The 15,740-nt window shown below is 42.9% G+C and overlaps 1 protein-coding gene across 3 annotated transcripts in view; it reads left to right on the top strand.

The window, feature by feature from the left end:
• The window catches only part of RCL1 (RNA terminal phosphate cyclase like 1), a 323,803-nt gene that overhangs the window by 264,227 nt on the left and 43,836 nt on the right, over positions 1–15,740 (top strand). For all 3 annotated transcript variants that reach the window (XM_069228254.1, XM_069228263.1, XM_069228272.1), the window contains exon 8: positions 13,741–13,844. In XM_069228254.1, the coding sequence (XP_069084355.1) occupies positions 13,741–13,844 (104 nt within the window). The remainder of the gene's footprint in view (positions 1–13,740; positions 13,845–15,740) is intronic.

Genomic DNA, 15,740 nt, shown 5'->3' with positions numbered 1-15,740 from the left:
TCTAGCAATTATCCAACATGGTTATTGCATAGAATTTCTACAATTCCCTCCAAACATACCACCAAAAGCACAAAATTTAACAACACACCATTCCAATCTCCTGGAGATAGAAGTGCAGGCACTATTGCAAAAGAATGCAATCGAATTAGTGCCAAACACACAAATAAACACAGGAGTTTACTCACTGTACTTTCTGATACCAAAGAAGGACAAAACACTGAGACCAATCCTAGACCTCAGAGTAGTGAACACTTTCATCAAATCAGACCACTTCCACATGGTCACACTACAAGAAGTATTGCCATTGCTAAAACTACACGACTACATGGCAACTTTAGACCTCAAGGATGCTTATTTCCATATACCAATACACCCATCGCACAGGAAATACCTAAGGTTTGTATTCAAAGGAATACATTACCAATTCAAGGTACTGCCTTTCGGATTAACAACCGCACCAAGAGTCTTTACCAAATGTCTAGCGGTAGTCGCTGCACACATAAGAAGGCAGCAAATACATGTGTTCCCATATTTGGACGACTGGCTAATCAAGGCCCATTCGTTCATACAGTGCTCAAATCACACAAATCAGATCATACAAACCCTCTTCAAACTCGGGTTCACCGTCAACTTTACAAAATCCAACATTCTGCCGCGCAAGGTACAACAATACCTAGGAGCCATAATAGACACATCAAAGGGAGTAGCCACTCCAAGTCCACAAAGAATTCAAAATTTCAACACCATCATACAACGCATGTATCCAACACAAAAGATACAGGCAAAAATGGTATTACAACTCCTAGGCATGATGTCTTCATGCATAGCCATTGTCCCAAACGCAAGACTGCACATGAGGCCCTTACAACAATGCCTAGCAGCACAGTGGTCTCAAGCACAGGGTCACCTTCTAGATCTGGTGTTAATAGACCGCCAAACTTACCTCTCGCTTCTGTGGTGGAACAACATAAATTTAAACAAGGGGCGGCCTTTCCAAGACCCAGTGCCACAATTCGTAATAACAACAGATGCTTCCATGACAGGGTGGGGAGCACACCTCGATCAACACAGCATACAAGGACAATGGAACGTACATCAAACAAAACTGCATATCAATCACCTAGAACTTCTAGCAGTTTTTCAAGCACTAAAAGCCTTCCAACCAATAATAGTTCACAAATACATTCTCGTCAAAACAGACAACATGACAACAATGTATTATCTAAACAAGCAGGGGGGGACGCACTCCACGCAGTTAAGCCTGCTAGCACAAAAAATTTGGCATTGGGCAATTCACAACCAAATTCGCCTAATAGCACAGTTTATACCAGGGATCCAAAATCAACTCGCAGACAATCTCTCTCGAGATCATCAACAGGTCCACGAATGGGAAATTCACCCCCAAATTCTGAACACTTATTTCAAACTCTGGGGAACACCTCAGATAGACTTGTTTGCGACAAGGGAGAACGCAAAATGCCAAAACTTCGCATCCAGATACCCACACAAACAATCCCAAGGCAATGCCCTATGGATGAACTGGTCAGGGATATTTGCTTACGCTTTTCCTCCTCTCCCTCTCCTTCCTTACCTGGTAAACAAACTCAGTCAAAGCAAACTCAAACTCATATTGATAGCACCAACTTGGGCAAGGCAACCCTGGTACACAACGCTGCTAGACCGATCAGTGGTACCCTGCATCAAATTGCCCAACAGGCCAGATCTGTTGACACAGCACAACCAAAAGATCAGACACCCAGATCCAGCATCGCTGAATCTAGCAATCTGGCTCCTGAAATCCTAGAATTCGGGCACTTACAACTTACCCAAGAATGTATGGAAGTCATAAAACAAGCCAGAAGGCCATCCACCAGGCACTGTTATGCAAGTAAATGGAAGAGGTTTGTTTGCTACTGCCATATTAATCAAATACAACCATTACACACAACTCCAGAACATGTAGTGGGTTACTTGCTTCACTTACAAAAATCTAACCTAGCTTTCTCTTCCATTAAAATACACCTTGCAGCAATATCTGCATACCTGCAGACTACCTATTCAACTTCCCTATATAAGATACCAGTCATTAAAGCATTCATGGAGGGCCTTAGGAGAATTATACCACCAAGAACACTACCTGTTCCTTCATGGAACCTAAATGTTGTCCTAACTAGACTTATGGGTCCACCTTTTGAACCCATGCACTCCTGCGACATACAGTTCCTAACCTGGAAGGTGGCATTTCTCATCGCCATTACTTCCCTAAGAAGAGTAAGCGAGATTCAGGCGTTTACAATACAGGAACCTTTTATACAACTACTCAAAAATAGTCGTCCTAAGGACCAATCCTAAATTTTTGCCAAAGGTTATTTCACCGTTCCATCTAAATCAAACAGTGGAACTTCCAGTGTTCTTTCCACAGCCAGATACCGTAGCTGAAAGGGCACTACATACATTAGATGTCAAAAGAGCATTGATGTATTACATTGACAGAACGAAAAACATCAGAAAGACTAAACAACTCTTTATTGCATTTCAAGAACCTCATGCAGGAAACCCAATTTCAAAACAAGGTATAGCCAGATGGATAGTTAAATGCATCCAAATCTGCTACCTTAAACCTAAACGACAGCTGCCCATTACACCAAGGGCACACTCAACCAGAAAGAAAGGTGCTACCATGGCCTTTCTAGGAAACATCCCAATGCAAGAAATATGTAAGGCAGCCACATGGTCTACGCCTCACACATTCACCAAGCACTACTGTGTAGACGTGTTATCCGCACAACAAGCCACAGTAGGTCAAGCTGTATTAAGAACATTATTTCAGACTACTTCCACTCCTACAGGCTGATCCACCGCTTTTGGGGAAATAACTGCTTACTAGTCTATGCAGAACATGCGTATCTACAGCGACAGATGCCATCGAACTGAAAATGTCACTTACCCAGTGTACATCTGTTCGTGGCATCAGTCGCAGTAGATTCGCATGTGCCCACCCGCCTCCCCGGGAGCCTGTAGCAGTTTGGAAGTTACCTTCAATTATTTATATATGTATCATCTCAACCTTAAATAGGTGCATACTTAGTCACTCCATTGCATGGGCACTATTACTACAATTCAACTCCTACCTCACCCTCTGCGGGGAAAAACAATCGAAGATGGAGTCGACGCCCATGCGCAATGGAGACAAAAGGAGGAGTCACTCGGTCCCGTGACTCGAAAGACTTCTTCGAAGAAAAACAACTTGTAACACTCCGGCCCAACACCAGATGGCGAGCTACACCAGATGGCGAGCTATTGCAGAACATGCGAATCTACTGCGACTGATGCCACGAACAGATGTACACTGGGTAAGTGACATTTTCAATATATATATATATATATATATATATATATATATATATATATATATATATATATATGTATATATATTCGATGGCATGTGTAGCTGCAGGAACACATGCTATGCATTGCTTCCGCCATCTAGTGTTGGGCTCGTAGTGTTACAAGTTGTTTATCTTCATAGAAGTCTTTTCGGAGTCACAGGATCGATTGACTCCTCTGTCATACTGCGCATGGGTATCGACTTCATTGTTAGATTGTTTTCTTTCCACTGTCTGGTTCGGACGGGTTTCCTTTCGCTCCTATATTTTCAATTCGGAAACTTAAGGTACATTTCTTTGACCATCAGCATTGTTTCGATCGCGTTTTCATCTATAGTCGAACCGATAGTACCGTCAAAAACCAAATTTCGCCTTTCTTGGTGCGAGTGCCCAACTCTGGCCTGTTCGGGCCTACCACGTCGAAGCCTGATGGATCGGACTCCATTCCGATTCGGTCCCGATGCCACGCAAACTTTCCATACACAGTCCAACACCTGGTATGTAATCTGGGTCTCTCTCCCGATCACCGAGAAGAGGATTGTGAAGCCTGTTGATCGTTCTGATCCAAGAAGACACTACGTGACCGGAGAGCCAGGAGACTGGAAATGGCGTCGAAGAGTACTGAGTATATCAACACCCTTGAGGAAGAACAGGCGCAGACGGCAGTTTCCATTCAGGACACTGACTCCAAAGAAGACTCGGAGGAAGATAGCCAACTCATCACTGACGGTCAGCACGGGAGTACGACTGCCCTTACGCCCACTCCTAAAAAAATCATTGAAGGCCTTGAGTGCACCACTGCCAGAAAGCCATGGTTCCACCCGCAAGAAAATAGTCGGCGACTGACCTTCGGGTTTGGCACCGAAAAAGGCCACACCTACTTCGATACCGGAGTCGAGCAAATCCACATAATGCTCAACTTCTGAACCGAGTCTGCATCCACACTCTTCGGAGTCAAAGCCTCAACTTCTGCCTCTGAGCCAAAACACCAGGCTGTTTTTTCGGGTCTGCAAAAAATTGCAAACTTCGGAGCCGAAAAAGTCTTCTTACTCAGAAGAACAAGGACTTTCGAGTCCTCTAAACAGAGCTCCAAACCATATGATGAACAGTTCTCAAAATCATCAAAACCATCAGAATAAACCTTGAGGACACAGACATTCAACCTATCTTGGAAATCATGGATGAAAGACTATCAAGGATCCATATCCATACAGAGACTGGGAGGATCATTACTGCACGTTCTCCACAGACTAAAAGAAAGCTGGCTTTCCAGGAACATCTCAATACTGCTCCACAACCAGCAAAGATTTTTAAACGGTAGAAGCAGCCATACGTCTTTGCATACGTCATCCCCCATATTCACCACAACTTTCTTTTTCACGACCACCCATTAGCCCACCACTATTGCCTTCTCCAACTCACTCAGACTTATTCTCATGGTGATACGGTTGACCCTTGGGATCTGTATGATTCGGATCCCATACCAGCTAATGACCCGGACTTATATCCCTCAAAACCTGCCCCACCAGCGGATACAATTGCATACATGCAGGTCATCTCTAGGGCAGCTGCGTACCACAGAGTAGTTCGTGCACAGTGAGCCTTTAGAAGAGGATTTCCTTTTTAATACCTTATCCTCCACGCACTCACGTTACCAGTGCCTCCCAATGCTACCTGGCATGATCAAGCATGCAGATAAGATATTAAACAAGCCTGTTAAAGCTAGGGTTTTAACACCACGCGTGGACAAAAAAATATAAGCTTGCACCTACAGACCCTGCTTACATTACACATCCAGCACCTCCAGACTCAGAGGTTGTGAGTGCCGCCAGAAAAGGGGCCAATAGTCAGTTGTCAGGGGATGCCCCTCCCCCTGACAAAGAAAGCAGACAATTTGATGCTGCTGGAAAGAGGGCAGCTAACCAGTTTGCAAATTCACAAGCCTTGTTAGCAAGGTATGATAGAGCTCACTGGGATGAGATGAAGGAGCTATTACACCACCTGCCAGAAGAAAATTAGAAAAGGGCTCAACAAATTGTTGAAGGTCAGGCAATAAGTAATAACCAGATAAGGTCTGCCCTTGATGCTGCAGATAGAGCAGCTAGAAGTGTGAATACTGCTGTAACCATACGTAGACACACATGGTTACGTTCTTCTGGATTCATACCAGAAATACAGCAGGCAGTATTGAATATGCCTTTCGATAAGAAACACCTGTTTGGTCCTGAGGTTAACACCACAATAGAAAAACTCAGGAAAGACTCAGATACTGCTAAAGCAATGGGAGCCCTATATACAACACCTACAGAGGCTCCTTTCATAAGCAGCAATTTATAGGAGGATTCAAGCCACAATCTACAGAGGCTTCTACCTACCAGCCTAAACAAGGTCACCAACAGCAGTACTAGAGAGGGGGATTTAGAGGCTTTTTTAGAGGCCAACACTTTAAGGCCAGAGGCAAATGCCAGGCCTAAACAAATGTCACTACCCCATCAAAATAGTGACTCCTTAAGCATGCCACAACCCCACACATCTCCTGTGGGGGGCAGACTGCAGCAATTCCACTCCCAATGGCAAAATATCACCACAGACCAATGGGTAATTTCAATTATCCGCAATAATTATTGCCTAGAATTGATTTCTACCACTCCAAATATTCTTCCTTGTTATCACAGGTTGTCCCCAGAACACAACATCCCATTACAAGAAGAACTACAATTGCTACTACTAAAAGAGGCAAAAGCATTAGTCCTAAAATCTCAACACAGAACAGGTGTATACTCACTATACTTCATTTCCAAAAAGAATTGCACTCTCAGACCCATTCTAGATCTCAGACCACTAAATCTGTATTTCCTGTCAGAACACTTTCACATGGTAACTCTGCAGGACGTCATTCCACTACCACAAAACAAGATTGCATGACTGAATTAGATCTCAAAGATGCGTATTTCCATATAATTACTTAAGGTTTTTGTTAACAGGGAAATTTTACCAATTCAAAGTTCTACCATTCGGCATAACAGCTACTGGAGTATTCACAAAATTTCTAGCAGTAGTAGCAGCTTACCTAAGAAGACAACACCTACATGTCTTTCCTTAGCTAGACGATTGGCTAATAAAATCAAGCAATTTTATACAATGTCAACAACACACTCAATACACAATAGAAACCCAACATACATTAGGGTTCACTCTCAATTACCAGAAATCCCATCTTCAGCCAGCACAGGTGCAACCTTACCTTGGTGCTATTCGCAGTATGCAAAAAGCCTTCGCCTTGTTTTCTTTCCGCCATCGAGTTTGGACGTGTTCCTCTTCGCTCCGTGTTTCGGTTCGGAAAAGATAGTTATCAATCGTAAAATTCAACGGTATTGTTTGTTCTCGGTACCGGGTTAGTGCTAGCACATCGACACCAAAGAAACAAGAGCTCCGGCAGCCCTTCGGGGCTTCAACTCCTCGGCGGGGCCTGGTCGGCCCGACCGCGTCCATCTTCAAGGCTCATGGAACGGACCCCCTTTAGCTTCTGCCTCAACTGCCACCCTAAATATCCTTATACAGACCAACACTTGGTCTGTAATCTGTGTTTGTCCCCTGAACACATAGAGGATACGTGCGAGGCCTGTCGGGCATTTCGATTCAAGAAGACACTGCAGGATCGTAGAGCTCGAAGACTTCAAATGGCGTCGACACCGGCCGGACACCCCGATGTCCAAGAAGAGGAGACCTTCTCCATTCCAGACTCGGATGAGCCCGAGAGTGAGCAGCCGACGAGGCAACAAACCGTGAGTGAACCAGCCCCTGCAACAACTCACTCGAAAATCATGAAGGCCCAGGGGACGCCACCACCAACAGGCCATGGCTTTACCCGAAAACACGGTGACCAAACATCGGCACCGAAAAAGGCCTCCCAGCAGCCGAAGACATCTGACTCCGGTCGAGATACCGGCTCCAAACAGACTCGGCACCGAGATACCGGCTCCGACCAGACTCGACACCGAGAGATTGGCACCCCTAAAGCCAAAAAGGTTTCCTCTGAGCTGAAAAAGACTGCCAAAAAGGTTTCGGTGCCGAAACATACAGCCTCGTAGCCGAAACACAGCTCCTATACAGACGAACAGGGCCTTTCCTCACAATTACAAGGCCACAGGTTTGAACAAGAACTGGGCATGGGAGAGCCAGACCATACCCAGAGGAGGCTCCATATACAAAAAGACACGGGGAAAATCAGAACTCTTCCTCCAATAAAGATGAAGCGGAAGTTCGCATTCCATGAGGCGGAAATGCAGCCAAAAGCAAAAGTGGCTAAAGAAAAAACACCGCTACAATTTTCTCCACAGCCATCGCAACCGCACTTGCCACATCTGTCCCCAGTAGCAACACCCCCAATGATACAGTCACCAACGCACACAGGGATGAGCTAAGATGACCCGGATGCATGGGATTTGTATGATGCACCGGTCTCAGATAATAGTCCGGATTGCTACCCGGCAAGGCCATCACCACCGGAGGACAGTACTGCTTACATGCAGGTGGTTTCCAGGGCAGCTACTTTTCATAACGTAGCATTGCATGCAGAGCCCATAGAAGATGACTTCTTGTTCAATACCCTGTCATCTACGCACAGCAATACCAAAGTTTGCCAATGTTACCAGGCATGTTAAAACACGGCAAACAGGTGTTTCAAGACCCAGTCAAGAGCAGAGCCATCACACCTAGGGTGGAGAAGAAATATAAACCTCCCCCTAGGGCCCTGTGTACATTACACAACAGTTAACTCCTGATTCAGTGGTAGTAGGAGCAGCCCGGAAAAGGGCAAACTCACAAACTTCTGGAGACGCACCACCACCCGACAAAGAAAGTCAGAAATTCGATGCAGCAGGCAAAAGGGGGCAGCACAGGCAGCCAATCAATGGCGAATTGCCAATTCGCAAGCTCTACTGGCAAGATACGACAGGGCACATTGGGACGAAATGCAACATTTCATTCAACACCTTCCCAAAGAGTTCCAGAAACGTGCCCAACAGGTTGTTGAGGAGGGCCAAACTATCTCCAACAACCAAATAAGGTTGGCTATGGACTCAGCAGACACGGCGACCAGGACAGTAAACACTGCGGTAACCATTTGGAGACACGCGTGCTACGTACCTCCGGATTTAAGCCAGAAATCCAGCAGGCTGTGCTGAATATGCCTTTCAACGGACAACAATTGTTTGGGCCGGAGGTGGATACAGCGATAGGCAAACTGAAGAAAGACACTGACACGGCCAAAGCCATGGGTGCGCTCTACTCCCCACAGAGCAGAGGCACTTTTAAGAAGCTGCACTTTAGAGGGGGGTTTCGGACCCAGACCACAGAGCCTTCCACCTCACAAGTCAGACCCACATACCAGGGCCAATATCAGAGAGGAGGTTTTCGGGGACAATATAGGGGTGGACAGTTCCCTAAAACAAGAGGGAATTTCCAAAGCCCAAAAACCCCACAAACTAAACAGTGACTCCAACGTCACAAACCCCCCAACACACAACACCAGTGGGGGGGAGGCTCACAGATTATTACCAAAACTGGGAACACATAACTACGGACATGTGGGTCCTAGCCATTATCCAACATGGTTATTGCATAGAATTCCTACATTTGCCACCAGATGTGCCTCCAAGAGCACACAGCATGTCCAAACAACACTTAGATCTGTTACAACTAGAAGTGCAAGCATTGTTACAAAAGGAAGCAATAGAACTAGTACCCAACCATCAAAAAGGAACAGGTGTTTACTCCCTGTATTTCCTAATTCCAAAAGGACAAAACACTGAGACCCATATTAGACCTCAGAACACTAAATCATTACATCAAATCAGATCATTTTCACATGGTAACACTCCAAGACGTGATTCCCTTGGTCAAACAGGACTACATGTCAACATTAGATCTCAAAGATGCTTATTTCCACATACCCATACATCCTTCCCACAGGAAATACTTGAGGTTCGTAATCCAAGGTGTGCATTACCAATTCAAAGTGCTACCATTCGGCATCACAACAGCCCCAAGGGTATTCACAAAATGTCTTGCAGTAGTAGCTGCTCACATAAGAAGACAGCACATGCATGTATTCCCTTACTTGGACGATTGGTTAATAAAAACCAGCACTCAACAACAGTGTCTTCTACACACAAACTACGTCATAGAAACCCTTCACAAGTTAGGGTTCTCTATAAACTACCAAAAATCACATCTACATCCGTGTCAAATACAACAATACCTAGGAGCAACAATCAACACACAAAAAGGGATTGCCACTCCAAGTCCACAAAGGGTACGAGCCTTCCAAAATGTAATACTAAACATGCACCCAAACCAACACTATCAAGTGAGGTTTGTAATGAAACTCCTAGGCATGATGTCTTCATGCATAGCCATTGTCCCAAACGCAAGACTACACGTGCGGCCCTTACAACAGTGCCTAGCAACCCAATGGACACAAGCACAGGGTCAACTTCAAGATCTAGTGTTGATAGACCGCCAAACACACTCCTTGCTTCAATGGTGGAATCCTATAAATTTAAACCAAGGGCGGCCATTCCAAGACCCAGTGCCTCAATACGTGATCACAACAGATGCTTCCATGATAGGGTGGGGAGCACACCTCAACCAGCACTGCATACAGGGACAGTGGGACGTACAACAAAGGCAATTGCATATAAACCATTTAGAGCTGTTAGCTGTGTTTCTAGCATTGAAAGCATTTCAACCGCTAATAGCCCACAAATACATTCTTGTCAAAACAGACAACAATGTATTACCTAAACAAACGGAGGGACACACTCATCACAACTGTGTCTCTTAGCACAAAAGATTTGGCATTGGGTGATTCACAATCACATTCGCCTGATAGCACAGTACATCCCAGGAATTCAAAACCAGTTAGCCGACAATCTCAGTCGAGATCACCAACAAACACACAAATGGGAAATTCATCCCCAGATACTACAAACTTGCTTTCGAAGCTGGGGAACACCACAAATAGACCTATTCGCAACAAAAGAAAACGCAAAATGCCAAAACTTTGCGTCCAGGTATCCACACCCTCACTCCAAGGTCAATGCGTTATGGATGAGTTGGTCAGGGATATTTGCTTACGCTTTTCCCCCTTCCGTATCTAGTAAACAAATTGAGTCAAAACAAACTCAAACTAATACTAATACCACCAACCTGGGCTCGCCAACCATGGTATACAACACTACTAGACCTGTCAGTAGTACCTCATATCAAACTACCAAACAGACCAGATCAGTTAACTCAACACAAACAACAGATCAGACACCCGAATCCAGCATCGCTCAATCTAGCAATCTGGCTCCTGAAGTCTTAGAATTTGGACATTTAGACCTTACACAAGAATGTATGGAGGTCATTAAACAAGCTAGAAAACCAACTACAAGACATTGTCACGCAAATAAATGGAAAAGATTTGTCTATTACTGCCATAATAATCAAATTCAACCACTACATGCTTCCGCAAAAAACAAAGTAAGCTACTTATTACGCTTAAAAAAAAAAAAATCTAATCTAGCTTTTTCTTCCATTAAAATACATCTCACAGCAATATCTGCCTATCTGCAGATTACACATTCAACATCACTCTTTAGAATCCCAGTCATCAAAGTATTTATGGAGGGTTTAAAAAGAATCATACCCGCAAGAACACCACCAGTTCCCTCGTGGAACCTCAATATTGTATTAACACGACTCATGGGTCCACCATTTGAACCCATACACTCTTGTGAGAAGCAATACTTAACCTGGAAAGTAGCCTTCCTAATAGCTATCACATCTCTTAGAAGAGTAAGTGAAATACAAGCATTTACTATACAAGAACCCTTTATACAAATACACAAACATAAAGTGGTTCTCCGTACAAATCCCAAGTTCTTACCAAAAGTTATATCACTGTTCCACCTAAACCAAACAGTGGAACTCCCAGTCTTTTTTCCACAACCAGACTCAGTAGCTGAAAGAGCCTTACATACGTTAGACATTAAAAGAGCACTAATGTATTAATGTACAGAAGAAAAGTCCACTCCAGACTCTCCGAGGACCTGAAGCAAGCACCAGCTGAGGGACTCCAGGACACCCAAGAACCACACCCTCCATCTCCCCCCCCCCCCTTGCAAAAGTGGCCCAGCTGACCTGCAATCCACCCTCCAAGTGGCCTGCCCCCTGTTTCCAAAGGCTCCTTTGCGCACACTCTTGGTTGACCTATCTGCTCTGCACCCATTCTCTGTGACCCTTGCATTGGAGAACCAGCTGTGCTCTAGGGGTCCCCAACCCCTGCACTCCAATTGAACCCACAGGACTCACCTTTAAGTCTGCCTGTGCAGTGCATTTCCAAGTGGTCCCCCTCGTTTGTCCTGCACCAGCTCCAGGATTTTCAGCAGCTGTTCTTGCTCGAACCGGGAACCCCCTGAACATTTGTGGAAGCATTGCCTGATTTCATATGCATTTTTAAAGTTTTCTCCCATTGATTCCTATGGTACGTAATTAAACACAGACCGTTTTTGCTAAACTTTGAAAAATCATAACTTAAAAAGTACTTACCCAATTTTGATGTTCTTTGACTTAAAAATGTTATCAAAATCTGAAGTATTTTTGTAATGTGGTCTCGAGTTATTCTTTTGAGTGTCTCCACAGTTAATGATACTGTGAGTATAACAAATGCTTAACACTTCTCCAAGATTGGCCTAACTGCTCAACCAAGCAACCACAGAAGTTAGAGACTGGTCTAGTTTTTACCTCTGTAAACCAACGTGGGATTGCTCAGATGCTCTGCACATTGGTTTTGAACACTATATAGTGTGTCAGCCGCTTATGGTCGTGGCTGCCTCACCATGTAACGTAATAAGGTGAGAGGACGATAAGTTATATCCCATATTAAATAAACTGCAGAAGTGTGTAAATTCGGGACAGACGGAAGCAAGTGAAGAAATGGAACCTTGCACAATCCTTACCTGTTAATTTAATTCACTGTACAGCACTCCAGCGGTCCCATAAAACTGTGTGCACTCGTACATCAGTGACATTGAAGGTTGCCAATTCTGAATGTAATTGTGGAGTGTGTAAAAGATGACCGAAACCTGGGTGGGTAGGGGGAGGTGAAGGGGGGGGAGTGTGTGTTTTAATTACATGAGCTTTGACTTGACACTAATGATGCAGACATCTACAACTATCTCTAGGGTGCCCAAAAATAGAAAATACACAATGCCCAACGCATGATTTGTAATCCTTTTGAGAAGAACAAAAGGGATGCTTTTATACTGGCCCAAAACACCTTCTAAATAGAAGCCTAGCACATAGTCATGTGCTTTAATCTTCTTATATTGTCTGCAGCACAGGTTGATACAAGATCTCTTCCGAAGGTGGCAAAGTCTTTTGTACAACAAGCCATTACCGTTACTAAGTGTCCTTGCAAAGTCAGCAGAAATGTTTCATCGATGGGTTGGTACTCAAAGTCATTCTGGATTCGGTACTAAAGTGTGCAGTTCTGCACATGCTTCTGTCCACTCATTCCCTTTTCATCTGGAAAAATGGTAGCGGAAACAAAACTGTAAAATGGACTTGTTTCTTTCTGTACTGGTTGCTCCCAATTGTAGAATACCTACATATACCCAATCCTTTGCAGCTCTTACACTTTCACTGATTTTCTACTTGGGATTATGTCATTACTATACTAGAACTAAACTATTGCCTTGTTTTTGCTCCTTACTTGGCATTCAATAAATGTTTTTAGCTAACTGGCCCAGATTCTACTGAAAGCCATCATGTATCCTAATGTCAAAGAAAGATGTTTTCTCTTAGTAGATGTTCAGAGTTTTTTGCTGGTGGTTTGACGTTCACATGCACTGTGTGTGTTCAAGCATATCCTCCCTTGATCAATTTGTCCAAGAATTTGCTGCCAGCTACTATCGAATTGCCTCCGTCTCCTCTTCCTCCTGATTAAAAATATTCTCCTTCCTGCACCTCAAAGTGTTTGAGCACTAAACAACACAATGTTTGACAGATAAGTGTTGGCCCAGCATGCTGCTGCTCTGTATTACTACGTTCGTTTATTGGATAAACCAGTTTGTGTTGCTTTGTTATTGGGTATTCATTATTCACTCAAGCTGTTTTTGAGTTGAGAATCAAATTAGTACCAGCATTTTCCCATCTTCAAAAACTCCCTCAAATAAGCTTCATTTTTTGTGTTTTTTGTTTTTCAGCATGTGGAAATCATTTGGATGTTACAATGATTCTGCTAGAATGTTTGTCCCTTTTCTGGTTTGCACAAAGATTAATCATTGAAATGTTATGTTTGCAGGGAGGCTGTGTGGATTCAGTTAATCAAAGTTTAGTTCTGCTCTTCATGACCCTTGGACAGCAGGATGTTTCCAAAGTCCTGTTAGGACCATTATCGCCTTACACGTAAGTTAACTTTATCATAGCAAAAGTTTACCACAGGAGATGTATTGTATTCAACTGTATCACTTATTTCACTCTTTATATTTTCATAAGCAGCAGTCTTTCCCTCGTATGTAGGCAGCCATTTGAATGATATATGAAATTCTGCATTTTATGTTTTTTGGTCAACAGGCTCTGTGAATAATATAGTAAGGAAACACTGAAGAATGTGCATCTCTTTCTCTTATGAAACCTATTTTTCTTCTCTCTACTTAAGTATTTGATATATGTATACGTTTTCCTGCTCATGCCAATAGAATTGTGCTGAATTATTTCCGTTAACAATCGATAAGCTTAGTGAAAAATAAATGACTACTTGAATAATTTGACAAAGAAAAAAAAATGCCTCCTCATAAAAGACTCATTTGAGTTGGTCTATAAAATGATCTTCGAACATGGTTTGGAAATGTTTCACAAGTAAAGAGGTCTAAACATTGTGCATACATGTTTGTATTTCAAAGTGTGGTTGTTACTATGTCAACGTAGTTATAATACAGACCTAGTTCTGATGTTTGATCATGTTTAAGTAGTTTATAGGTCCTCTAACAATGCTGACTCTACAGTCTTTCAATTTCCCGAGTGCGTTTGCAAATTCTTTACCATATCATGGAATGCCTTTAAGAAGAGGGAAAACCTGGTCTCCAGTAACTATGAAGTAACCGTGCGTCATGGTGGACAGGATGGCAGCATTTGAACTATCCTTTTTCGGTTATCATAGTACCGGTGCTCTGTACAGAGAAGGTACAGTACTGTGATAACTGAAGAATGGTGGCATCCTCACAAGACTGCAGATGGCCCTCAATCACTGGAACAGAACCAACTTTGGGTGCAGATGACTTTCCACTGCAGAAAAGGGGTAGGCATGTGAAAAATGCAGTATCTTGTGACAAGCAGCCATATTTTTGGTCACTGTTATGATGGTTATATTTATTTAGGTGTTGAATGTGCAAACAAACATAACATGACTTGGAAAATCTATAATTTAGCAATTATTTTAGCATACCAAGCTCAGGCGAGATGTATATACACACATTCTGTTCACACGTACAATTTCACTTTCCATAAGTGTTCAAGTAGTTGATTTTGATAGGAGAAAATTGCAGTTTTTAGATGCGCTTAAAAATACCTGATATATAGTAGCACAATAGTAGACTATGAATATAGAAGATGCAACCAGATTTACCAGTAGGAAGAGGAAAGAAGAAGTTAAATACATTTTAAGTGACTTACTTTAAAAGTGATAATTGCATTTTAAATTGCCACCCGCCCCTGCTAAGCCTGCCTCCCTACCAAACGGGACACCTAAAAGTGAGGGAGGGCTGCTCAATGGTGACACATAATGAAAAGATGTTGAAATGACTGTTAAAGCATAGACATAGCCAGGCACCTAAGTCCTCAAAATTACATCTGTCAAAGGTACTATGTCACCATGTAATTTAGTTGTTTCTGACTTTCACCTTTCTTTTTACTTCTGTAAGGATACATTTTGCTTTGCATTGCTTAACATTTTTCCTCTTTAGTCCTTCAGCAGTCACAAGGTTCAGTTCTAGGTACAACTTCGAGGCTGATGGAACAATTAGTACTTTTTACTTCCCTCATACATTTCTAGTAATTATTTATAAAATGTTTTCAACCTAAATCATTAAGTTTCCTCACAATATTTAATTTCCTTACAAATATATGTTCTATACAGTAAAAACAACTGTTGAATTCTCACATAGAAGTGCTTAAAAACACCCTGGTCCTACTACCAACTCTATATTCAGGATCCACGTTAAAAAAGAATATGCATTCGAATTTTCAAAGTGTACTTAATTGGAAAGGATATTTATTGCTCTCGTTTTTAAACTTTTGACGTAT

This window comes from Pleurodeles waltl, chromosome 1_1, assembly GCF_031143425.1.
Source record: "Pleurodeles waltl isolate 20211129_DDA chromosome 1_1, aPleWal1.hap1.20221129, whole genome shotgun sequence".
Taxonomy (NCBI): Eukaryota; Metazoa; Chordata; class Amphibia; order Caudata; family Salamandridae; genus Pleurodeles; species Pleurodeles waltl.
The sequence above is the reverse complement of the archived record's forward strand: the minus strand, read 5'-3'. Positions and strand labels throughout refer to the sequence as shown.